Source organism: Eublepharis macularius, chromosome 4, assembly GCF_028583425.1.
Source record: "Eublepharis macularius isolate TG4126 chromosome 4, MPM_Emac_v1.0, whole genome shotgun sequence".
In the NCBI taxonomy this organism is placed as follows: Eukaryota; Metazoa; Chordata; class Lepidosauria; order Squamata; family Eublepharidae; genus Eublepharis; species Eublepharis macularius.
In genome coordinates this window covers 91,980,601-92,007,206 of record NC_072793.1, presented here as the reverse complement: position 1 = coordinate 92,007,206, position 26,606 = coordinate 91,980,601, and the positions used below count along the sequence as shown (strand labels likewise).

Genomic DNA, 26,606 nt, shown 5'->3' with positions numbered 1-26,606 from the left:
CTCCCGGAGCTGCTCCATGGCAGAGCTGCCCTGACTCCCTCGCTGCACCGCCGCCCTATCAGGCCCGGAATGATCTGAACTCCTCCACGGAGACGCACCCGAGTCCAGCGCTATTGCCGATCGCAGGTGAGCGGCGGTTGAGCAGGGCTCCCTCCGTCTGTTAATTTGCAGGGGTGGGGAGCACGAGATCAAGGAGATCCTCTTTGGATTGGCCAGGGCGGGGTCATAACGTTGCCCTGAAGGTGAAACACCCAAACCGGGGGTGGCGGCGGATGGCTGAGGTCTCGCTTCTGGGGAGGGGAGTCTCTTCTTATGTCTGGCGAGCTTGGCTCTCCCTTTCTTTCCATAGGGAATCGGGATGCTAATGAAGATAGGAAAGGTTTCATCTTCCCGGATACCCCCTCCCACCGCAATAATTTATAGAGCGAGCAGCCTCGCCAGTCCTGCCCCCTCCCTTCTCGGGTTTCAAGGACACGGAGTCACCCCGTTTGGGTTGCCTTGATCCTGGTCCAATCCTAGTTGCCCTCTTGCCTGCCCACCTACCCACCGATGCTTTGTGGGGATGGGGCTTGAAAGTGGTGGTTTCCAGCTGTCCTCCCCACATGTTAAAATGAATAGGAAGGTGGCAGCTGCAGCCATTGAGACATGCGATGTAGGCCGGGGTGATGGCCGCTGGGGAGGGGCAGCCTTTGCAGCAGTAGCGGCTGCCACTAGACTTGTTGAATCTGGGGCACAGGGTTGCTTTCCCCGTGGTGGCAAGCTGGGCTCGGCATCATCCCAGTGGCTGCTCTCATAGCTTTGGAGAACCACCGTCTCCTGCCCCTCCCAGCACAATGGGCTGGCATGGAAGCTGAGTCTGCAGCACAATGCTGCCTCGAGCTGAGCAATATGGGCAACCTGTTCTGACTGGGGAGACAAGCCTAGGGACGTGCTGCGACTGCCATGCCCAGGTTTCCCCATCTCTTCGCCTCCTTCCCCCCCAGCAATGTAGTCACATCATTGTTGGGATCAGCAGAGCCCACTGCTGAAGCCATCTTGCCCTGTCTCTTATTTTCATGCAGACCTCAGTGCCGGGATGGATGTGTTTATGAAGGGCTTGTCCAAGGCAAAGGAAGGGGTCGTTGCCGCTGCAGAGAAAACCAAGGAAGGGGTAGCAGTGGCAGCAGAGAAGACCAAGGAAGGCGTGCTGTATGTTGGTAAGGATGCTGCAGGCATAGATGCAGAGCTGCCCTATGGGCTGTGCCCCTTTTTGCAGGAGAATCAAATGGGAGGATATCATGTACAAAGAATAAAAAAGGGGAAATCAAGCTTCTGTTGTGGGAGTTTGGGCTCATTTATGGCAGTCCTTTGGAATTGGTAAATTGCTCCGCCTCCATCCTGTTCTTCTGTTTAAGGAGTTCTAGGGCAGTGGTGAGGTCCAATGCACAGGGTGACAACAGACCCAGAGATCTGGAGTGTGATGCTGGGGGGGGGGCAACCTTTATAAAGCCATTTTCAGTGTCCCCTTCCTGAGCCTCCTGTGAAGGCCTAGTGGGTCCAGATGTCAAAGATCCCTCTTTACCTGTCAAAGGTTTTGTCTTCTGGAGCTGATCTATGAGAGCTCTGCTTGGTTTTGCATGTTTGGTTATTGTTCTCTAAGTACCACCGAATTCTTCATGTCCTTAAAACCCTGTGAGCAGATGTTCCGGAAATGTAGCGCTCCTTTATCCGAGAGTGAATTGCATTCCCATAGTCAGACAGAGAGTCTGTGACACAGCTGGAATATACCCTGGATTTTTGAAAGCCCAGGCTAGAATCAGACTCATTTTTTCCCCTGTTTCATCTGCTTCATGTATTGCTGGTCCTGCTAGCCCTTCTGGGAGCAGGAGGCAAAAGGATTGAAGTTACACCTTTTTATTGGACCAGTTAGTAGTTTAAAGATGGTATGCAAGTGTCTGAGTTTCATAGAGCTCTTTCTCAACCAAAATGAATATACTGAATGAATCATTTCATTTTGCATGGTAAAGAACTACGTGAAATAAAAATGTGTGCGCTTATCCTTTAAAGGATGGGTTAACAAGCATCCATGACATCTGCCTGCCTACAGTAATGAAGCACTGGCCGTTAGCTTAATGTCCTTCTTCAACCCCAGATTGTTGCCCATATGTACAAGCTCCATAACGCAGTGCTCGAGCTTCAGCTGCTGGGTGTTGTGAGCCAGTAAGTAACTGTCCAGCCTCGAGGCTGCTGCTTCAGGGACCACCTTCTAGGGCAGAAAGAGTGCCCAAAGCTGGAGTGCCCTGGAAGAGTTCTAAGAAAAGGGCACGGGGCTGGGTCTCCATTGGCTGATTTTGTGTCCAGTACAGCATGACAGTTCTGCAGAGGAATATTCATAGATGTCTACTCTGCATTTAGGAGCTCCTTCCGTTTTTACAGATTGGCTAACACAGAGAGATGAAGATCTGTTGGGAAAAGCCAGAGGCAACTTCAAATCATACCACTCTTTCCAGTTAGGACAGAGACACATGCGTGCAGAGCTCTGCCTTCCAGGAATTCACCTACCATCTTCTCACCAGCACTAGGGTTATCTATCATTGCATTTCCTTTTTTCCCTTACTAATCTTGCAGGCTTCCTCTACAGGCATGGTTACTCCTCCTAGCACTATAAGGACAAGTGCTGTTTTTGTTACTGAATGGATACAGTTGCATTCTGCTAATTGTGGTGCATTTTGCCTCAGATATGAAGTGGCAGGTAACCATGATGGGATTAGGAAACTGCTGGATTCAGAATGGAAGTTCAGCTCAGTTAAAATAAATTGTCAGATAAAAATAAACAAGGCATTGTAAGAGCACAGATGCAATGGCACAAATGTGCAACTAGAAAATGGAGAGGCTGTGATAATGGAGGAGGAACAGAAAAATGGCCAGTAACCAGGAAAAGTTCTGGGCTACTAGCACAGTCATGTATGCCTTGTTCTTGTAATTCAGACTTTTTTGTGAAAAACTGGGGAAGGTGCAAAAGTTATCAGTAACAGGATGTGCTATAGACACTACCAGCTGATATTTTGATCATACTCAAACATTCTCTTCTGCTAGCATCCCTTCCTTGCTTCTCCTCCTAATCCCCAGGTTTAGCTTGATCTTCCTTCAGTGAAGATATTAGAGCCTAGAAATCAAGCCTGATTTGAACCCTGTATGTATCTAAGAATAGTTTGCCTGGACCCCCAAATTCTGCTAATCCAAAGTAATCACAAGGGATCTTCAGACTGTGGTGAACCTCCCTGGGTGCCAAACAAAAACAAGTCCAGTGGCATTTTAAGCATTTATTCCAGCATGAGCTTCAGAGGGCTCTTCTTCAGATGCAATGGATAGCTCCAGCCATAAACTGGGATGTCACGAAAGTGCAAGCAGAGAGTATCATGGACTTCTTTAGAGGTTATTCAGGAGGGAAGGCGGCAATTCCTGTGCTGTTTACACATGTATTAAGAACAGGAGATCTAGACTGCTTGGAATCAGGGTAGGTGAGGCAGCAACCCACTGAGCTTGACCAGACACTGAGGAACAGCAGAGGAGACCAAATCAGGGTCTACAGTCAGAGGGGGGATTGGCAAACATTGCTCCCTTTGCAACCCTGGAAAGTTGACTTGCCTTGTTGGAGGCTACAGTGCTCATGAAGCACCCCCCAGTGGGGTCATTTTGGGTCAGAAAAATGGCAAAAGGGGGAGGCTGAAGCTCCTGAATCTTCTCACGCCACAGACTTGATCTGAATTGGGCCCTGAGGTGCTTCAGAATAGAGTTTCTGCAGGAAACTCACAGCTGCACTGGCGAGCATGCATTAACACATTATGTCTAGTTCAGGCCTGAAGTGGTTGTGAGATGATCTTCTCAGAAACTCTCCCCTGATTTCAGCTTTATAGATTTTTAGCACCAGTTTAAGATGAATATTGCAGTCTTTTAATTTATGATGCATTTTTGCTGCTGTTGCTGCTTTACTGGCATTTCATTCTTGGGGATTTTATTCTTAGCATGTTACTTTAATTAATTGATTTGTGTGTGTGTGTGTGTGGTTTGCCTTGGAAGCTTATTAAGTTGCAAAGCTGGATATTAATATAATTTTTTTTCTCTCTGGAGGACCATGCTTAGTGAAAGCAGAGGAAGAGGGTTGTTAGGATGTACTCCAGAATTTTTCCTGTTCCACAAGCAGCCATATTGTCTTTTGTCAACAGAGAGACTCTGAGAATGAGAACAGTAGTTTTCCCTCACGTGCTGCTCACATGAATGAGCAACTAAAGAATGAAGATATTACTACACCTTAAAAAGCAGCCCATCCTCCTCTTCTTTCTCATGAAGTGTTCCTAGGGGTTAAATGCCCTCTGACACCATACCCCATGATTGAATGCCCTGATCGACAGTCTTGTAGTTGCCTACCCCTCCCCTGTAGACACCCTTCTCCTGGCTAATGAGCAGAGGGGGCAGTTTCCTTACTTCAGTCCTTCTGTCTGTGTGAACAGTACTGGAGTTACTGAGGTACCTGTGTGAATGTGACCTTTATTTTTTTATTTATCAAACTTCCCTTGTCTTCAGCTGATCATGTCCATCTCTCCCCCCCCCGCCCCCACTCCATCCTTCTACTGTGTCCATCAGCTGCTCTCTCTTCAGAATATAACATTTTCCAGTTCTTGGTTGTTTTACTGTAGAAAGACACAGTGATCCTCCTATGCCTGGGAAGATGTACTAATGAAATTAGAAACCCTGTAATTAATGTCATATAAACAGCACTTCCTGTTGGAAGAGGCAGGATGCCTTCTTGTTGGGAACTGGCACTGTTAAAGAGACCTTCAGCAGTAGACACAAGTTTGGTGTTTTTGTGTGTATTTCCTGAAAGCTCCCACACACTGTGTCGGGTTCTGTTCCTTTAATATCACTCCCTACTGCGAGTAGCTGGGACATCAAGTAGCTGCCATCTTCTCCTGCTGTAAGCTTTGCTGCCTGCATCTCCCCAGGCCCCCTGTAAAGTCTTGTCTGGCTTTCCCTGCAATATCTCTATGCCACTGCTTTGAAAGAAAAATAATAGGTTTCTTGGAATTGAGGGTTTTTTAAAAAATTGCTTGATATTTGGTGGAGTGAGGGATGTTTTTCATCATGGAAATAGTCTGGATTTTTTTTTCATAGAGACTGGAGTTGCAGCATATGCAAAAGTAATAGGGAGAAGATGTGGAAGAGTGGATTGATGGAGTAGGGGAGTTACAGGTAGTGGCTGGATGCTGTGCTAACTAAAGAAGTCATGCCGTATCATCACTGGATACCTTTTCCGTTCTTCTGTTTCTAGCAAAACCTGCCTGCCACATTTTCCCTCTGCAACTATGTGGGCTAGAATTTTTCTGTTTTAAATAAATGAAGCTGAGATATTTGGATTCTCCTCAAGTTGCTTGGTACTGCAGTCATGGCTCAACAGAGTCCTTGCATACATTTTTCCTGTTTGTATACAAATTAGGAAACCCTTCCATTTACTAGCCGAGGAAGGTCTAGGAATCATGGTGGAAGAACTAAGTATAGAGAGAGTGCCTAGATTGCTCTCAGCCATTATAGAAATATAGCTCATAGGGTTAGAGTCACCAGTTCTAATACTTGAGTCCCTACATTTTAGAACTGTGGAACAGTCTTCCTTGGGGGTATGTAGGTATTTGGATGGTGTGACTTCCAAGAGGGCAGAAGATCTTAACACCGGTGGGATCTTTTTCCGTCTCTCTCACCTGTGCCAAGTTCAGGATTGTGACCACAGTTGCCTCCAAGAAACAGGCAAGGCTTGCTTTGAGACACAGGAATTGCTTTCCTGCAATCTTTCCAAAACCTACTTTATTATGATCTTTTTTTTAGAAATATTGCAGCAAAGCTGAGGTGAATAGGAGAGTCTGGGCCTTTCTCAGTCACACTCACATCAGTGCCACTTTCCCTGCTCCATGGCAGCCATTTTCCCCTCCTGAGGGACTTTTGTTTGTTTGTTTATCAATACTGACAGATTGCTCTAGCAATTCGTTAATTACCAATTTGAAAAACTAATTATATAGCCATCCCCCAGTAGTGCTGGGAACTGGGGCAGGGAAAATGCAAGGAAACTTGCCATTTGGAATTTGGAAACCACATAGCAGGGCCGCAGCACAACAAAGAAACCAAAGAGAATCCTCACTATTGTTCACATTGATCACTAATTGTTCTCATCAGCTTCCACCAGGGATGGGAGACTGCCCCCTTGGGTCCACAGGGGCGCAGAGTAGATCATGACTCACATCCTCTTTAACCTTGCTTGTGCTGACAAGGATTAAAGAAGGGTGGTGTTCTTCTCCTTTCTGTAGGGGGTGTGTGCACGTGTGCGCACGCATGCATGCACATGTGCAAGGAGGCACTGAAGGGCATTTTGTTCAGCACCCTTCAAAGCCTAGAGCCAGGCCTGGCACTGCACATACATAACTGTGTGTGAGGATCTCTGTGTGCTTATGGCTGGTGTTAGGTTGAGGAGCAATAGAATAGGCTGAGAAGTGGGATACAGCTTCCAGAACCTGGTGACACTGCCTTTGCTTTCCATTCCACTCATCATGCAAAATGAGGTGATAGAAATCTGAACTGTATTTTTTCATGCTGCTTCACTTTGAAAATATTCCCTGCGTATCATAAAGTTGCACATAAAGAGAGAGGTTTAGCACAACCTTCTTTTCCTGATGTGATTATTTATAATTTGCAAGGAGCTCCTTATTTGGGGGAAGATTTAAAAAATGGTTTCCCCTACCTGCATGCTGAGATAGTACGGTCCACTCTGTCACCTTGTTTTTGCTGCATTTTTAGACCTGGAATTTAGTCTGACAGACAGTTCTCACAGAAGTAACTAAGGTTGTAATTTGGTGTCAATTTAATTGAAAGTAAATGCCATTTAACTTACTGTGACTTCTTTCCAAGTAAATGTATTTAAGGTTGTACATTTCCTTCTGTTATTACTGTCTGAAGTGTACTTAGTTGATAGGAGAGTCTAGCCTTGGTCTGTGGGAGAAAACTCAATTCTTCGACAAGCCAGTGGCTGATTTGTCTTCAATACAAAAGAAAGCTTTGTATACGTGCAGTGCGAATGAGGAGAGGAAATAGCTTCTTTTACCTCACTTTAATTTCAGTGATTGTGTGAAGAGAAATTTAGTTGAACCCTGTTAAGGATGAAATTCCTTGTTATGAATGATAAGGTTTATTACTTATAATTTAGTTGTCATAAAGGTCAACTCTCAGTTTTTGAGTTTTTTACCTACAAGATTTTTAGGGATTCTAGAGCAAGAAGTCTTACAGATTATGAAATAGTTTTGACTCAGTCCCAGACACATACTTTGTTAAAGGTTTATAACATACTTCTTAATCCCTTATTTATCATCTGATTTTTCCATGTAGATGGAACAAAGACATTGGATGTGAATTAAGTAATGAAGTATAAATTTACTTTCTCCTTTGGATCGTTTTTTATTCTTTGTTTTGCTTTTAAGGAGAACCTAGCTAAAACAATTCATCACCTTTATATTACCCCAAAATCATTTCTAAAATTTATAAGTCTTGTTCAGGTCTTTGTTGGTTTTGTAATAACTTAGAGGCTGATTTTATGCATACATGGTGGTGATACTCTCGAACAAAAATGTATTGGGGAGAAGGATAACAGATCTGGTAAAAATTAGCTTAAATAGAGGGATTCCAATGACTCCAGAAATATTACTCCTTAATTATTGCCCAAAAATCAACAATTCATTTTGTTAAATTTGATTATAGTGGCCAGATTGGTATATGTGAGATATTGGAAATCTAAATCTGAGCCCAGTATAAAAGAGTGGTTTGAAAAAATTAAAGATACTTATATTTTGATCAAACTTACTCACATAGACATCAAGATTTACAGTAATTTGAAGCTCTTGTGTATAAGTGCACATGTTCAAAGAAACAGTTTTTAATGGTTATAATCTGATGGTATTTGTTTTTGGATAGTTTATTACTGTATTTATTATTGTAATTGTGTATTCATCTAAAATGGATGAACTAATTCAGGCAGAATGTTCTTTGGATGAGATAGGATGTTTTTATTGATTTTCATTTCATTTATGCCCTGCCTTTCTCACCAATGGAAGCCCAAAGTGGTTTACATCAGTGTCCTTTCCTCCATTTTATTTTCACAACAACCCTGTGAGGTAAGTAAAGCTAAGAGTATGTGACTAGCTCAAGGTCATCTAGTGAGCTTTCAAGGTTCAAGAGCTCAAAATCACCTAATGAGCTTCCAAGGCAGAGTGGGGATTCGAATCTGGGTCTTCCTGAGCTTCATCTGACACACTATCCACTACACCACCACTGGCTCTCAGAGTTGATTCTAAACTATAGTGTTGAGTGTGCAAATAAAACAAGGAGCAAATGCCATGTCTCAGTCTTGGAAACAAGATCTTCCATATGCACCCATAGCTACTGCTTTCCAGGATAGAGTCTCCCATTCCCTAGATATGCCCTAGATTCTTTGTTCCTAAATGGATGACATTGCATTTGGCTGCACTGAAATGGCTTTTGGAACAGACCCAGCATAATAAGCAATCCAGTCTGCTGGAAGTGCCCAGTCCTTCTCATTAATTACCACACTGGCCATTTTGTATCTTGGACATGTTTTATTGGCAGGCATTTTAATACCTTCCTCCAGATTGCTGAAAGGAGGAATATATATATGCACACACACAGTTGGGCCTGAAACACATCCCTCTGGGATCCTAATCTGGGCATGTCTACTTTCAGCATCCTTAATAATTGGATCACGCATTTCATTGCTGTCATATAATACTGCTGTTTTAATTGGAATGTCCCAGGGTAGTGAGTCAGGGCCCTTAAAGAGGTCTGTTATAATGACTGAGTTACCCTTATAACCCAAAACTTGTAAATAATGAAGAGAGAGCTCTCAGGAGGTACTGGGCAGGAGTGCTGTAAGCAGTAAGAAAAGAGCACTCAAAGGCTAGCTGGATTTCTGGTTTCTCTAGCTGTACTGGGATGGCACTGTATGGGTGCAGAGGGGCAGGACAAATATAGTTTCTGTGCAGAAGATTCAGCTTTTTAAATCCCATTTGGAAAACAGCAGAGTAAACAAAGGAGAGACAGTAGTAACTACTTTAGTCCCAGTCCTGTTACTTTAGTCTGCAAAATGCTTCATTATCATTATTATCTGCAGACACTGAGAATTCACCCCCCCCCCCAAATATTGCCAAATGTGGTAGTACCGGTGGCCACCATCAGATCTTTCCTCCATGCTGCTTTGGAATTGCTCGAGTGTCCCAATCTCCAGGATGCAGGCAAGGTGTAGTGGAACCTTTGCTTTTAAAGCACAAGATTCAAAGTGTAAGTCTTGGCCTCTCCAGTTAGAGGTTAGCAGGTAGCACAGACTGGGGCAGATCCTTGCCTGAAATCCTGGACATTGGCTGCCAGTTAGAATACATGATATTGGGCAGATGGTACAAAGCAGCTTCCTGCTGCTCCCCCTGCCTCTGAAAGTGATTCAGTAGCCTGAAGGGGTTGCATTGTTATGTCTCACTGCTTTTGAGCCTATCTCTTGCCACAGTATCCCTGTGATGAAGTTGATTATTATTATTCCCATTTTACAGAGGGAGAAATGGGGCAGAGGGAAATTTTTATCCAAGGCACAGAACTCTGGACCAAGGCACTCTAAATCCTGCAACAAGAAAAGTTGGCTTTTGCAACCTCTATAAATTAGGCAGATTAGCAGGATTTCATTTTTAATAATACATTCTGCTTCTGCTACAGGGTAAAGACAAGGTGCTTTTATAGGGAACTGAAATGTTGCCCCTCAGGCTCTGAAAGCATTATTCAGTAGCTTCTCTGGCTTCTAAGAGCTCATCAGGCAATTTCTACCTAATCTTTGCAAATATCAGGACAAGGGACTTTTCAAAATGAAAAGTTCTTAGGATGTGGAACTCTACAGCCAATATCTTATCGTACAGCTTTTTCACTGCTCAGTAAAGGCATGACTAATGAAGTGAACTCTCAGCTCTTCTTGGGCCCTTGTACAGCCTGGCTGTTGGATCTTCTTTGCTCTTTTATGGGTCTCTTGGGTTCTCCAGGACGAAACAGAATTATGCAGTACAGTGGGGGTAGAAATACTGTGCTGGTTTTGACACTTGATCCCAGCTATTCCAACTCAAGAATTACCCCATAGGTGTGCCATAAGAAAATCACTTACTGAAGCTGGCAAAGCACTGAGGACTAAGGTTTGCCCCAGGGACATGTATCCCCAAGGGATCAGTTTTGAAGCAGAGGATGTTTACAAAGGATCGGACCACCCCCTCCACAAGGCTGAGAGTGTGAAATCCCTGACCACAGCCTGGCCTTTGGGCAGTCAACAGGATAATACTCTTTGCCAAGAAGGGATTTACAGTGGAATCCTAAACAGAGTGACACCCTTCTAAACTTCTGTGAACATAAAAGAGTGTAACCCTGGTTAGGATTGTGGTTAGCTTCTTCAGTGCAGTTGCTAGCAAGCTGCCAAGGCCCTTCTGCCTGGTATGCTTTGTTTAAAGGAGGCTCTGATAGGCTGCCCCTCCTCTCCAGTGGTCCCGGTGTGAGATTCCTGAGGTGCTAAGCATGCCTACTCCAGGGTGTCCCCGTGGGACTTGTGAAAGAAAATCAGATCATAGCAGATTACTCTGCCTGAGAGAGGACTGACAGCAATGGCTCTGATAACAGTCTCCACTGTCACGTACCATGCCCTTCTCCCATAGCTGCTTATGGGATTCCCTGCTGGGAGGCTGCATGCAATGGCGTTAGCTGCATTTTTGGAGCTGAAATTCTACATTACTAGTACCACAAGGCCTGCAAAGGTGCACATGTTATTATGAGCAAGCAAGAGCCAGGAACAGGAAAGCTTGGAGAGGAAGAGGCAGACTTTGCCCAATATGTTAGTTACACTGGGAGATAAATACTTGGATACTGCTAATATGTTCTATAGGGAGACAGTTACCTGGATAGGAAAGTGGGATGCAGCAACACTGACAGAAAATACTAGCTCCAGTCTTTCACTTAAGGGAAAGTTAAGTTAAATTAAGCCCAGCTAGTGTTCTTCCAGTATTTTCCTCAGGAGAGTGGTGTAACAAGCAGGACTAAAATGTTGATTGTCAGAGAGCTTTGGTTTACACATGCTCTGAGGTTCTAAAGATTTGGGGGGGGGGAGATATGGCCTGTTAATATTCAAATAAAAGCTATATTCAGGACTTGCTTTTGAAGTTTGTCAAAGGGTGAAACTATTTTTAGGGCTTGACCCTGGTGCTTATGAAGTAATAATAAGGAAAGGTGTGTCTGAACATGTGCAGAATTCACTGCTAAATAATTATGTGCTTGGAGTTAGAGCTCTCAATATTAGAAGGTTGGTTTGTAAGAAGGATGGAGTCCCGGTATGTCTGGTTTTATAACTGAACCCCTGGCTAGTGCTTTTCTGAACTGATATCTCATACTCTTTGCGTACTTAGGCACGTATGCAAGATATGGCCCTCTGTGTGTCAGTGTAGATTCAGGTAGGTGTTGATGTGGTAGTTATATTCAGCAGTTCCCTTTTGCATAGGAGGGAACCTACACATACTATTGTACATGAGTAGTCATGAGGTCTATCATCACTGTTGCCATAGGGTGTCGTGCACACACCAGTCTACAGCTAGTGGCACAGTACATTTCATCAAATTTAAATGGAAACCTCTTCAGAGAGATTCACCCACAGTATATCCGTATAAGGTTCCACTACCGGACATGTGCAGATAGCTAATCAAATGTATAGGCAGAAGTTTTTTTTAAAAAGGCAGAAGGCAAAAGGAGAAGTTTTTTTTTTAAAAAAGGCAGAAGGCAAAAGGAGAGTTTTTAAACGCTTTGCAAACTCAAGCATTCAGCTTGTAAATAAACCACACTTTATAGTTTCTCATGGGATAGAAACTGAGTAATGAAACCTCTGATTTTAATGCAGTCCAATTACTTGAAAACCTAGATTTCTGGACAAAATCTTGTAGTAACTGGTCCTTAAACTGGCATTTATGTTCTGACAGCTAGGAACCTTCAGCTCAAGGCAGCATCTTTTTTAATAAACCATCCTCCATTTTATCCTTTTTCACACATGGAGAACAGAGAACCAGCTAGCGACACTGATGAGGTAAAGTATAGTTGTTTTATGCGCCGCAAAAACTCCCTGGAAGATCCATGCCGCTCAGAATGGTTACAGAAAATAAAAGTTACATTGCCTATAGTTTTTTTCCTTTTAGCATTCATTTAAAGTGTTTATATCTTGTAGTTTTTATGTTAAAACAAATCCAAAGCATCTTACAACCATAAAACAATATCACATAAATAGATTAGCAAGATAAAACCACATCAGCAGGCATACTGTATAAGAGATACACAGTAAAATCCACAGAATAACAGACAGTAAAATCAATAAAAATACAGCCAAAGTTAAAACATGTCAGTAGCAAGCTAATAATACATCTAAGGACAATAAAACTTCAGATCAAACACTCACATCAACATTGTTATATTGTTGACAGCCAAAGGTTTTTCCCAAAAATAACAGCTGCAATTGCACTGTATTTGTTCGAGCACCAAATCCCGAGTCAGTGTCCTGTTCTGATGTGTTAGAAGGAAGTGAAGCTTCAGAGAAAAATAGCTGTTCTGCATCTGTTCACTACTTTTTTAAAAAAGCAAATAATGAATTCCTTAATTTTTTTAAACTTAGAAAACAAAATGGCTCAAAGGATGGTAGAACATAGTACACTGAGAACATAGATGGTAGAATGTGGTTCACTATATTCTTGGTTTTGTTTGACATTTTTAAAAAGTGCCCCCTATACAGGGCTTATCCTCCAAGAGGACAGGGGAAGAAAGAATGGTGTTACTCTTCCCTGATGATGACACAGGCACTATCCTGTAGATGCCATGTGCACAATTGTATTCTACATGCTATTCAGAATTGCAGTGAATGTTTAGCTGGGGTTGGGGTGGAGAATGCTACATTCTTGGTGACAAACCACTGCAGTTCAGCACTGGGAATATTCAATATAGTTGTGATGGAATCACTGTATGGAGGAAAGAAATCCGGATACTTTGTTACAAATGGGTAATCTGGAAAAGCTCTGTTTTGGTTGCAAAGTCGTAGTTAAGCCACGTTTATCCAGTAGAGGGCCTTTTACATCAAGGCAGGTGAATTGAGACCCAGAACATGGATACTTGGTAAATGTCTAGGCATGCTCAGTAGGGTGCTGTGATCGACTGCGGCTCTCTGTTGAATGGTAAATGGTGGGACTCGGGGGGATTTTAAGCCTTGGTTGCATCATAGAAGTACTTTTGCCCACAACAGCCCTTTTCAGGCAGCTGGGTTCTTGCCAGGCCTTGTTAATTAATTCAGTATCATTATATCCCATCTGTCCTTCATGGAGGCCAAGGCAGTGTACAGTGAGTTCCTAGGAGTTCCTAATTAGAACCCAGCCTGGGCTCGCATTAGCAGTATCAAGTACCTTCAGACCATGCCCTGGGTCTAACACAAGAGGCAGCATTATGTAGTGGTTACAGTGTCAGACTAGGATCTGGGAGACCCAGATTCGAATTTGCACTCTACCATGGAAGCTAGCTGGGTGACCATGAGCCAGTCACACTCTTTCAGCCTAACTTACCTCATAGGGTTGTTGTGAATATAAAATGGAGGAGAAGGGAATATAAGTCACTTTGGGTTCCTTTTGGGGAGAAAGGCGGGATATAAATGAAGCAGTAAATAAATAATTCTTCTGTCCCTGTTTTGTTTAACGGGGTTCTTCTTTTATTACTACCTTACCGTAGTTCTGTAGTGCCAGGAGAGTGCTGGGTGGACTTTAGCTTACCTAGTCGAGAATCAGATTTGCAGAATCCTTTCCACATCTAATGTCTGCTGCTTTCATAGACTGCTGTAGAGTAAATTAGTCACCATTTCTTGGCAAGCTACAGTAGCCTTGATTGAAGAGGCAAACTACGTTATGCAGAAATGCATGTATTTAAACCTGACAGCTACTACTTGTGTAAAAAAGGAGCTTTGAGAAAAGGCAATTTGGAGTGGAGAAGCAGCGGACAGCAGGAGTATCTAAGTTCCCCTCCCCCAGCCATTCTCCCTCCCGTGAGTTCTAGAACATGTTTACACTTGAAACACATAGTAGGGGAAGATTCAAGGGGGAGTTAAGCAGCTTTATATGAGTCAGATCATCGGATCAAAGTCAGTCTTGTGTGCTTTGACTGGCAGGGGCTGTCCAGAGTCTCCAGTGGATGTTTTTACTTCCCCTGATATCTGATCCTTTTAACTGGAGATGCTGGGAATTGAACCTGGGGCCTTCTGTATGCCAAACAGGTGCTTGACCGGAGAGCCATGGCCCCTTTTCTGAATTGTACAGTTAATTGTATAGTATTTCCAGTGTTGAAAGCACTTCACATGTATTATCTAAGTAATTCCTACAATAAGCACTATAAGTTAGGCCAGTCTTATTACCCCAGCATCGCAGATGGAGGACTGAGGCTGAGAGAGAGTGGTTCACCTAAGGCCACAATGAGTTAATGGCTGAGATAAGAACTGAGCCTGTGACCCCCTGGATCACTTAGCTTAGCCCCTATCCTATGCCAGCTCCCAGTGGCATGGGAAGGGAGGTTAAGCACTGCACTGAAAGTCATCCCCTCCTAAGAAACTACTTTTCCACTTAAGAAGCAGCTTGCAGTATTTAAATAAACACATTGATGTGTAAAGCGTAGCTTGGCTAGGAGTTAGCCTTTGCCTCAGCTGCTCACAACCATTCAGTTCTGCAAGAGGATTTTTGCATTGCACATTCTGGTGTAACTCCATCAGTCTTGAGGCAAATGAACAAAAGGGGAGCTGCCTAAATCAGATGTCCTCTGAATTCCACCTGCCAGTAACTCTGTGAATTCCAATTTGTGGTGCTGGAGCCTGATGAATCTTTGTGCCATCCTGTTATTCCTAGGCTTTTCTTTCTGCAGACTAGGTCATGCTTTGCACTGTATCTGTCCAGTGCTTGTTTCTTTCACTAAATGCTGTATGGCCTCAGTATAACAGTGAAATTGCTCACAGGTAGAATCCAGAAATGCAAGATGCAGGAATGGCCTCCAGCCACCTTTCTTTGGTCTTTCAAGCATCCGAATGTCTTTAACAACGATGCTTATCAGTTAGCTTCACAAAGCCTAAAATTATGATCTGCTTGGTTAGCAAAGGACGGTCTCTGTCCCAAACAGCTTGCAAGCTATATGGAGAGTAAAGTTCATATCTTTGTTTAGCTATGGGACTGTCTTGAGTAGGTGACTTTCCCTTTGGCCTAATTAAACAAATGCAACAGTCATTCTCTCTCCAGAGAGCACTGTGGGATCTGCAGTCCTTGTGCAGAGATGGTAGTGTTAGGCTTATGCCCGAGCTCTTGACATCTTCATTCAGTGACAATTCCCAGCCTTCTTTGGGACATCTGACTCTGCTAGTGTGTCTATAGAGATGCCATCTTCCTCATAAGGATTCATGGTGAAGATGCTGCTTGATCAGAAGCCAGTGTTCTAGTTGAGCAAGAATAAGCACGTGAGTCTGATACAGTTATTTTGTGACAGGTCAGAAGCAGTTTGGGCAATAGCAGTGTCCGGAATGGTGTTTGCAGTGGCCTGTAATCCACCTTCATTAGGTGCAACTGGATTGTTTTAATGTTGTTTTCTCTAAAGACTAATATGACCACACTACAGTAATTACAATGGAGTGCGTTAATATAGCAAAAACAAAATTACAGTTGTATGCAAAACATAGAAACAAATTATTCTATTTAATTTTCTAAACCATAAGATAATGATACAGTATCTAGTGACAGTTCTATTGGCTGCATCCACACTAGGGCTGCAAAAGCTGCCCCTGCTGTGAAAGTAGGGGCGGGGAGGTTTACAGGACAGGTATTTGCATGCCCTGTTCCCTGCCCTTTTCTCCCGCAAAGAACTGACATGATAAGACCCTTGCTGCCTCCTTCCTTCAACGCCTGGCAATAGCATCCATGTGGACACTCCCATCAGCTTCCCTCCCTTTGAGCATGACTAAAGGGGTGGTGTTTTTGTCTTGTTTTTGCTCTGCCTTAAAGGGGAGAACTCCGAGAGCTATATGAGCCTGATGTCACATAAAAGCAACAACAGAAAAAGGAGAGGTGGAGCAAAAGCTCTGCTTGGAAGACACCATAATTTGACCACTCTATATGCTCTATTGTTGGGGAGGAGAGGCAAAATATTAATATTCTGCAATGGGCTGTGCTGTCTTTAGTTCGTTCCATTCTTTCTGCATTCTGACACTATTCAGGACATCATGTAGTGGCTGTTATATTTGAGGAGATGAGCAGAGATGGACTGGGTTCCTCTAGCTGTAATGGTCGTTCGAAGGAGGAGATATTGTCCAGGTGCAGCTTTTTGTCATTTTACATACCAGTTTTCAAAAAATACTTCTCCTAAGCCATCCATCCAATTTTTATCTCGCCTTTCCGGCATTAAACTCAGGTCTCTCTTCCTCTGTCTTCACAGCAGCCCTGTGAGACAAATTAGGGTTGCGTTGAGCTAGGATTTGGCCCAGTGGTAGAGGGGCCCAGAAGGTCCTAGGATCAATCCTGACATCTCTAGTTAAAGGATCAGGTTGTAGGTGATCTGAAAGACCTCTATTTGAGGCCATGGAGAGCTGCCACCAGACAGAGTATATAATGCTGACTTTGATAGACTTCAGCCCATTATATCAAAGTAAAGGCAGACAGACAGATCCCTCCAGGAGCAGGTGTAAGTTTTTCTGCCTGGAGCAAACTCTGCTTCTCCAGTCTTTGCTTCCCCAGTAGCACATAACTCCACTGTGGACTTTCTCACCTCTCCCATGCTTCAGGCAGGTCTGTTTCCTACCCATTCTCCCCCAGTGCTCCCAGGATGATTATCCAGTTAATTGCTTATTTGGTGCCATTTTAAAGAAGTCACTCAGATTTTTTTAAAAATTGCTATGTGTGAAGGAAGGCAGGCACAGGTGATTCTACCTACCGCTGTCTACAAAGACAAGCAGCAATTTTGTTCATCTGTCTTGAGGAAGTTAGGGATCCAATTCTGAGGGATGCTAAGAATCTGGTTGGTGACTCAACTGAAGAATTCAAGACTGACAGAAGTTCTTAGGTGCCCTCTCCCTCCCTTAAAAAAGGCTCTGGCTTCTTGGATTACTGATGAGCTGAGGAAACTAAAAAGGTTTAGAAGACAGAGCGCTGTGGAAGGAAGAGATATAACGTGCCGTAGACCTATGAAGTGGCAATTACGGTGGTAAAGAAACCTTTTTTTCCTCCACAGTGGCTACATTTGCAGAATGTGGCTCAATTATTCAAAATTGCACAGCCTGTCTTGGTGTGAGCCCTTGAGAGTACTGCGCTTGTCAGAACAGGGGCTGCTTATCATCCTTACACCAAGGGAATTTGGAATGTTTTCAGCCTATGCACAGGATTTTTTTTGTTGCAAACCCAAGTCCTTTGGAATGGGATGTCCAGAGATCTTAGTGATCTTCATGGGAAAAGTGTAAGACTGGATTATTAAACACGGCCCATGAAAAAGGACTGGTTGTTTTCCTGATTGCTTGAGTCCTTTGTTGTTGGTTTTATTTTTTAAAAATTGTATCTGAATATCTGGAAATTGCTTTTTTGTGTTTGTCAGAAAAGTGGTATAAGAAACATTTTAAGTAAATAAAAAAAATGGTTTCACAATGACCTCTAGGGCCAGCCAGCCAGTACAATGCTGAGCCAGCCTCTCCTGGAAATAAGAACTGGTCACTCCTGGGTTGGATTCAGTTTGCATGTCTGTCCAAAATGGGGGTGATTGGGGATCATCTGTGGTCTCACTGCTTAAACGATGTATACCTGATACCACACTAAAGACACAGGAATCCAGGCATTCTTCTCATCTAGTTTTGTATGGTTCTACTCTGCTTTTGAATTAAATCAGGAGCATCATGGTCTGGAAAATTTTGTTGGGCTCAGTTAATATTTCTGTGATAACTCAAGAGGTGCCATTTGCATCCCACCATTTTTCACACATTTGGATCCCTTCGAACACCGTTGATAGGTGCCTCTACTCCACCTCTTCTACATCAAGGACACAATGGATACATTTAATTAAGTAGGATATTTATACCCTGCTTTTCTCCTCAATGGGGACCTAAAGCAGTGTACAACAACATTCTCCCCTTCTCCATCTTACCTTCTCAACAACCCTGTGAAGGCAGAGAGAGAGTGATTATACCAAGGTCTCCCAGCAAGCTTCCATTTGATCTTGGATCCTAATCCAATATTAACCGCTGTACCATGCTGGAGGGTAAATAGTTTTTATCCCTTCTCCTGGACTGAATGGATATAGTTGCAATGCAAACATGGCAGGTCTTCCAAAAGGAAGTCGGTTCAGAATAATTTGGCCAGAGAGGTACAGTGAGATGTTCCAAATGACATTTCTAGCCTCGAGTTGCAGCTCACCAAGAACAGGCAGTTAGTGCATTTGAGGTCGTCAATCAAACACAGGCTCCTGAACCTTGCCTGTCAGGAAAAGTTATTAGTTCCAATGTAAGCATGTCTAATATATAAGCCCATTTAATTTTTAATAATCATCTGGCACACAGAGTCTGCAAATTGGCCAGAAGGACAGCTGCTCCCGAGGCATTGTCATATGGTCTGAAAACATGGAGCGCCCTTCTTGCAGGGTTGGTATCCTGAATTTCCTCCCACATTCCAAGAGAAAGCCCATATGGCAGAGTGATTTAGAGTGCCAAGATGGCACTGAAGAGACCTGGGTTCGAGCTCATATTTTTATTCTGCCTTTTCTCCAGGGCGCTCAGAGCAGTATACTAATTCACTGCTCAATTTGGTCCTCACAACAATTCTGAGAGATGAATTAGGCTGAGAGTTCAAATCCCTACATTGCTGTGAAGCAACTTGTGGGGCTTTGGACCAGTCACTTGCTCAGCCTAAGTTACCTCACAGCGATATTATGAAGATTAATGAGGAGGGGGACACCATCTATATTTGCTCTGAGTTCCCTGAGGCAAGCAGGGATAAAAATCTCATAAAATATACACAAATCAAATTGAACAGAATCAACCAAAAGATGATGTGTATAAGGGCTGCTTCTCATATGGCTTTTGTCCTGCAGGAGAGTTGTCACTCTTAGAGGCAACGGTTGGGATATCTGGGAAATATCGACGGAGGCTGAGATACCGATGAGCCTGAATTGCTACCTCTCAGCCTGCATGGCAGTAGTATGGGTGTTTTTCCTCTGGACAATGCCTATCGTAGGATCTTTCTAATATTTCTCTCTCTCTCTCCCCCCGCCCTCAGGAAGCAGAACTCGGGAAGGCGTGCAGAGTGTTGCCTCAGGTACTAGCCATTTCTGCCCCTGTGTTCCCACAGCTGGCTTTGTCTGCCCATTGAGTGGGTGGTTGTGCTAAAGGGATCACAGGTTAATAGGACAGTGATGTCAGTAGAAGTGCTTATGTAACTGGGCCCAGGACAAAGCCTTCCAGCTGCTTCTCTCACATCTGCAGAGCTGGCTGCAGAGATCAGCTAAGACACTGCCCCAGCATTTATGTGAGGTGGGGTTGCCTGAAAGGCTTGATGAAGCGTACAGCATAGTGGAATGGCAAAAGGAATGAATGTGCTTGTGTAAATTGATAGGGAGTGGGAGTAAGAGAGTAGAGGTCCCCTGAGAGGGAAGGATTCAGGTTCTTATGGTAGAGGAAGATGATTGCTTTGTCCCATACAACATATGGCTAGATATAGCAGGAGAGACTATAAGGTTGATCTCTCTGCCACAACAGCTGTGGTCAGTCACCACCCATCTCCTGGTCCACTTACCAAGTCTTGTGATCCTTCACAGACTGTAAGAGGCCTATTAGTGCAGGTCCAGAAAAAGAAACTAGTTGCCTAGTACAGAATGACCCCAAATTCATTCTCTTCTGGTTCTTGTAGTTGCTGAGAAGACAAAAGAACAGGCATCACAGCTGGGTGGAGCTGTCTTCTCAGGAGCTGGCAATATTGCAGCTGCCACAGGCCTGGTCAAGAAGGAAGAATTCCCCACTGACCTGAAGGTGAGCATCCCAAGCCCTTCAAGTGACCATGAGAACCGTTATAGAATGGTCCTTAGCTGGTGGCAATACAGGACTCCCATGGGAAGGGCAGCTGATCCCTAGGCAGGGTCTCTCTTGGGAGATACTAATGCAAGCGGCACTGAGGTTTGGCACAAGTTGCAACCTGTCTGCCTTCATTTTGTAAAACAAAATCTCAGCCACTGCATTGGGTTTTACTCTGTTCTGCCTCTCAAGTCTGGCAGAAGCACAAGTACATTAGGTGAGCAGCAAGAGATGGGATGGCAGTAGGCCTGTGTGATAGTGACAAAAGTCCAGTGATTTTGACATCCCTCAGCCTAAGAGAGCATAAACATTGTGCTGGTACAGACATGCATGTGCACAGGAAAAAATGTTCCTCTGTGATTGTGCTATGTGTGAGTGACTGTGCATTAACACATGATGAACGTCCATATACGGGTACCATCTGAGCATGTGTGTTAAGCTCCCTGCCAGGTATGCACATTCAGGAAGCATATGTGGGTTCATTTATGCCAGTATCACAAACTAGAGTGTATGCATATGGTTCTGGGTTTTTTTGGTATGTATGTGTGAACATGGACATTTATACGAACGTGATCAGCTGCATGCCTACGTGCACATTTGAGAGCGAGTGTGTTTCTCACAGTGGGTGAGTGGGCAGCATGCACTGAAACAGGCTGGCAGCTGCAGGGCTGGTTGATCTGAGGAAGGGCTCTTGAATCTTACAGCCGAACTGCCACAACGAGCAGAGCCGTTCGCTTCCAGCTTAGCTTAAAATAGCAACAGCTGAAGAAGAAATGAGGCCAGTGCAGCCTGGCAGGAGCAGGCGCTCTTTTCTGTTCTGCAGGGGGGAAGGGATTTGTGCAGCGTCTCCCTCCACCCCTGCCTTTGGACAGCTCCTGTTCGCCGATGGGGAGGTGACTGGCTGTACTGGCCAATCACAGTTCATGTTTGCTGCAAGCTGAAGATGAGCCCAGGTCCCCATTGCCTCCTTTGACAACAGAGCCAAGGATTATGGATCCACCACCTGTAGTCTCAAGAAGCCTTCCCCAGGGGACAGAAATAATTAAATGGACTTTATGGGACCAATTGTTCTCTGCTTCCAAATTAGCTGGAAATTATAAGAAGTCAGAATAGTGCTTTTTATGATGAGCTCTCCCACATATCTAAACAGGCAAACCCAGGCAGGTGAAACTGCCATTTTCCATCATCCCAAATACTTAATGTGCACTGCTGTGCCTGGAACAGAAAAGCCTGAATGACATTTGCCCCCCCCCCCCCAATGCTGTCCCAGGAGTATCAGCTCTCTGATTTCTCCCTGCCATACAACCAATTGGATCACAAGTTGACAACTTGTAACTTAAGGCTATTTTACAGTTTCTGTCAGTTTTAAAACAGCTGATATTTGTCAGTTTATTCCTTTCAGTGAGAACATAATCAAATCTAAAACATATAAAAATCTGGTCAAAGTGGGTCAAAGCTCATGAAAATATTGTTGGAATGGAACTGCATTAGCCCAAAACATCCCGGCAGATGCGAGTCCCCAGGTTAGTCCTGGAATGTAGCTTTGGCAAACGCCCAAGAATGGTGCTGGATAGTCCAGAGAGACTTAGGGAACTCTTAGCCTATTTCTGTGCTGTTAGGAAACAAATATCTTGTGGCCTGAAATTGATTTATAAACTTGTAGAAAGCAGGCCTATCTCTTTCTGAATATATAAAAAGTTCTGGCAGGCCTCTGCAGCTCAGAAATATGGGGAAAACAAAGGCTCGCTGAGCCCATGGACGGTATCAAGTGTAATCTGGGGAGGGGGAGCAGATATAAAAATGTATAAGTGTAATTGGGGAGGGGGACATTATAACAGTAAGGTGTTGGCACAGGTTATGTGGGTATACCTCCAGTAAGATATAAAGCAAGTTGAAGAAAAGGATTGATAAAACTTACAAAGTATAATGAGCAACCAAAAGGGCCAGGACCAAATCCTGCCCCTTATGTATTCTCCAGTGGCAAAGCATTTTGTGTGCACACAGGAAGGAGCACACCAGTGGCCACTGGAGCAACTAGCAGTCCCCTTTCAGGAGAGAGATGAAATTTTGTTCCTCAACCTACTGCCTGCTTCTCAAAGTGGCCCTAATAAAACTAAGGAAAATAAGCACTGGTTACTAGGGCTGTAGAGCATGTTACCCTAGCCCAGCCACCCTCTCTTTGTCCTTCAGTATCAGAAATGTTCAGGTTTACCAAATACCTATCCATTTTAAATTACAACTGTTTATTAGAATGATAGCAAAACTTAAAATACAATTTGATTTTATGTTAGAGGTATTGTGCAGTTTGATCCCTGGACTCCCATAGCAACTGAGGCTAGCTGGCTTTGGGTATGCTGGGGCTTTAAGAGAAGACCAACTCAGAAGGCAGGCAGCCATGAATAATCTGCCCATCTTTCCTCTGCAGCCGGAGGAAGTTGGTCAGGAAGCTGTGGAAGAGCCGCTGATAGAGCCATTGTTGGAACCTGAGGGAGAGAATTATGAAGAGCCACCACAGGTCAGTTGGGAAGCGTGGAAATGGTCTGGTGGGGAAACAAAATAACTTTCATCATAGGTCCCTGAGGGACAGAGGATTAGATCTAACAAGCCCTTGTGTAAGGACTGTGGATATTCCCCACTTTCTCCTTCTGATACCAGGGAGGTTGATTCTTGAGGTTATAGGACCTATATGTAACAATAGGGATGTGGAATGGTATGGTAGAACCTGTTCTCATTAGAAGCTAAGCAGGATCAGATCTTGAATGGGGGACCACCAAGGAAGACTCTGCAGAGGAAGGCAATGGCAAACCACCTCTACTTCTCCCTGGCCTTGAAAGCCCCTTGAGAGGTTGCTGTAAGTCAGTTGCAACTTAATGGCACATACATACATATGGAGTAATAGCCAAACAGGTCAGTGGGCTGCTGTGTTAACAGAGAAAAATCACCCATTCCTCCCTCTTCTGCCAGTGCAATGCCATTGATGAAAGAGACAGGAAGGGCAGTTTCAAAGAGGTGGTTATTTGCCCACTGCTTACAAAACTGTCCCTACAGAAAAATGATGAGGCCAGTTATTGCCCAGTCTCTAATCTGTCCTTTCTGGCAAAAGTGATGGAGAGAACAGTGGCAGACCAACTCCAGGCTCTGCACCCTTTTCAGTCTGGTACCAGACTGGGTTGTGGGTCAGAGACAGGCCAGTGGCTTTAATTGATGACTTTTATCTGTTTGCAGAGAAGGGCCATGTTTCTTTGTTACTTCTGTTAGATTCATCTGCAGCTTTTGATACAGTGGTCCATTACATCTTGTTGAGATGCTTGGGGATAGACCTAAGTATTAGAGGATGTGCTTTGGATTGGTTTAAATTGTTCCTTAGTTTCATTTATTAGGCTTATAGCCCACCCTCCCCACAAGTGGGCTCAAGGTGGGCCACAACAACAAATCTATAACACAATGAACAGATAAAAGCTTAAAACATACAATAAATATGAATAAAAACATAAATGACTGGAATGCAACATAGTTTGAAAACCAATTCAACTCAAGGAAGCAGCATTCATAATTCCCCAAATAACACACTCAGACACCCAAATACTGTGGGGTGCGACACAACAGATCTTCCAAGATCAACCCGCAAAGCAGGGTGGGTCAAAAGAGGCCACAGCAGGAAGGCCAGCTGGATAATTTGTCTACGCCTCAACCGTAACCATAGGCCTGGTGGAACATCTCCATCTTACAGGCCCAGTGGAACTGTAATACATCCTGCAGGGCCCAAGTCTCAACAGACAGAGTTCCATGAGGCCAGAGCCAAAAAGGTCCTGGCCCTGGCCTGGTTGAGGCCAAGCGAACATCCTTGAGGCCAGGGATGGGATCACCAGTAGATATTTATTGGCAGAATGGAGCACCTCCGGGGAACATACGGTGAGAGGCAGTCCCACAGGTATGTTGGCCCCAGTCCATTAAGGGCTTTATATATCAAAACCAGAACCTTGAACTTGACCTGGAATTCAACTGGGAGTCAGTGCACGGACCCAAAGGAGACTGGATATCTTGTCCTATCCCTCCACTATTCAGCCGTTACGTAAATCCCCTAAGAGAAACCATTCTTAGTTTTGGAATTAGATGCCATCAATATATGACAACACCAGTACTCTATCCCGATCTCCTGGCAATGTGGTAGACGTCTTGAGCCACTACCTGACTGTTGTGGTTAAATGGCTGAGTGAACAAATTGAAATGGAATCCAGATAATACCGAGTTAATGCACGTTGGGAAGCCTGACATTGAAAAACATTTTGCTTCACATCTTCAATGGGGTTCAGCTGACCCTTGCCAACTCAGTATCAGAAGTGTTTTACTGGATTCAGCTTTACTGTTGGAGAAGCAAGTTAATGAAGCTGCAAAAAACTGCTTCCAACTTTGTTAAGCTCAGAAGATAGCTCCTTACTTTTACCTAGCTATTCTGGCCATCTGGATCCATGCCATAGTAACACCAAAACTATTGTAATGTACTCTACATGGGTCTGCCCTTGTCAAATTGGAGACTCAAGTTTGTACAAAAGCTGCAGTTGTTGTTGTTGTTGTTATATACCGCTCTTCTAGACAAATTAGTGCCTCACCCAGAACAGTGAACAAGTTAGTGTTATTATTATATATCTGGGGAGCTGGGGCTGAGAGGAGTGGCTTACCCAAGGCCATCTACTGAGCTCATGGCAGTAGTGGGATTAGAACCAATAGAGTGCTGATTTGGAGTGGAACCACTTAGCCACTTATCCAGAGCTAGGTGATGCTTGCATATTATACTCATCCTGCAGTTGCTGAGTTGGCTGCCTTCAGCTGACTAGGGTCCAAGTCAATGTGCTGGCTATAGCATATAAAATCCTTTATGGCCTTGGACCCTCATATCTGCAGGACCACCCCTCCTCCTATGCTGTACCACATTTTCACTCATCCAAGCAGGGTCTCCTGGGAGTATCACCCTGCAAATAGGCAAGATTAACAACTGTCCATACGTGTGCAGTCTCTATTGTAGCTTCCCAAGGTGTGGAGTGGTCTGCCTGAAGTTAGGAAGGTTCCCACACTTCTGTGTTTCTGCAAACTGTATAAAAAATAATTGTTCAACAAGGCATTTTTAAAGGGATATATTGTAACAGAATGGTTCAGGAAGATACTTTTATTAAAGGAATGGGTCTGTGGGTTCTACTGCATACAGTATGTATTATCTGTTTGCTGTTTTTATTATTCTGCTCCTGTATATTGTCTTCTACTTATGTAATCCACATTCTGCATTGTTTAACATATTATGTGTAATACTTTTTGATTTGATTCAAATGTCTGTAATCCCACACCAATTGTGTTGCTTACTAGATATCACATCTTACCGATTGCATTAACTTATACTGTGTAATCCACCTTGAGTCTCAGTGAGAAAGGTGGACTATAAATAAAAAATAAAATTATGCCTCCTTCTCAGTGCAGCCCATCGATCCACCTGGCTGTTACTCCATGTTGGTACCTAGCTTTAGAAATCAACTTTCAATGGGTTGAAAGGCATTGCTGACTGGAGGAGAATGCAGCGAAGATCTGTTACAGCCATTGCCTTTTTACTGATTGATCACTGGACACAACCCAGAGTCATTCAAATTTCAGTTCTGACTGAAAGCAGGCTCAAGAGATAGCTAAGTAGATGAAAGCGAGGTGTAAAGTATGGACAGACGGCCTTCTAGGAGGTCTCAGTGAGAATTTGGGGGCACAGTTTGTGTGGAGACACAAGAGAGCAGACAGTACCTGCATTTGTGTACTTTGATACATATATTGAGCAACCACAAGAAAGTTCAGATGCAAAAGTTTTTAGGGAGACAACAATAAAATGTGGTTGATAAAACTAGTGTTGCCAACCTTACAGGCAAATGGGGGGGGTGGAGGCAAGGACAATAGTTGAGTGAATTCTAGTGCTACATCTCTGATAAACTTCCTCAGTAGGGCTGCCAGTCCCATGGTGGGGGCAGAGGATTCTCCACTCGCAGTCTGTGCCCCCCCCCATTGCCACTCACCCAACCGGCAGAGGAGGGGGAGGCCCAGGGGGCAAAAAATCTCCTGGCCAGTGTGCTCCTGTCAGGTGCGATGACATCACTTCCAGAAGTGATGTCATCGAACCCCACTGAGAGCTCACATAAGAAGATCCCCAAAGTAAGGGCCAGGTCCTCGCCCCCTCTTACTGAAAGGGTAAGAGGCCCTGGCAACCCTATTCTTCAGCTTTCCCATGTATTCTCTGCCCAGTTTCTGAACTGAGATATGTTGGTCAATGTCCTCCTTTCTTCTCATGCCAATGCAATTTGTTTCCTTCCAGGAAGAATATCAGGAATATGAGCCGGAAGCATAATGGCCATCCCTGTTCCCGACACTTCCACCAGCAGCACAATAA

General features: G+C 44.0%; 1 protein-coding gene across 1 annotated transcript; it reads left to right on the top strand.

Annotated features, from left to right (window-relative positions):
• Window positions 1–44: 44 nt before the first annotated feature.
• Window positions 45–26,606, top strand: SNCB (synuclein beta). The gene is made up of 6 exons (XM_054978193.1): window positions 45–126; window positions 1,062–1,196; window positions 19,401–19,439; window positions 20,031–20,149; window positions 22,617–22,706; window positions 26,532–26,606. The coding sequence occupies exons 2-6, from the start codon at window positions 1,076–1,078 to the stop codon at window positions 26,562–26,564; spliced, it is 402 nt and encodes a 133-aa protein (XP_054834168.1). The 5' UTR covers window positions 45–126; window positions 1,062–1,075; the 3' UTR covers window positions 26,565–26,606.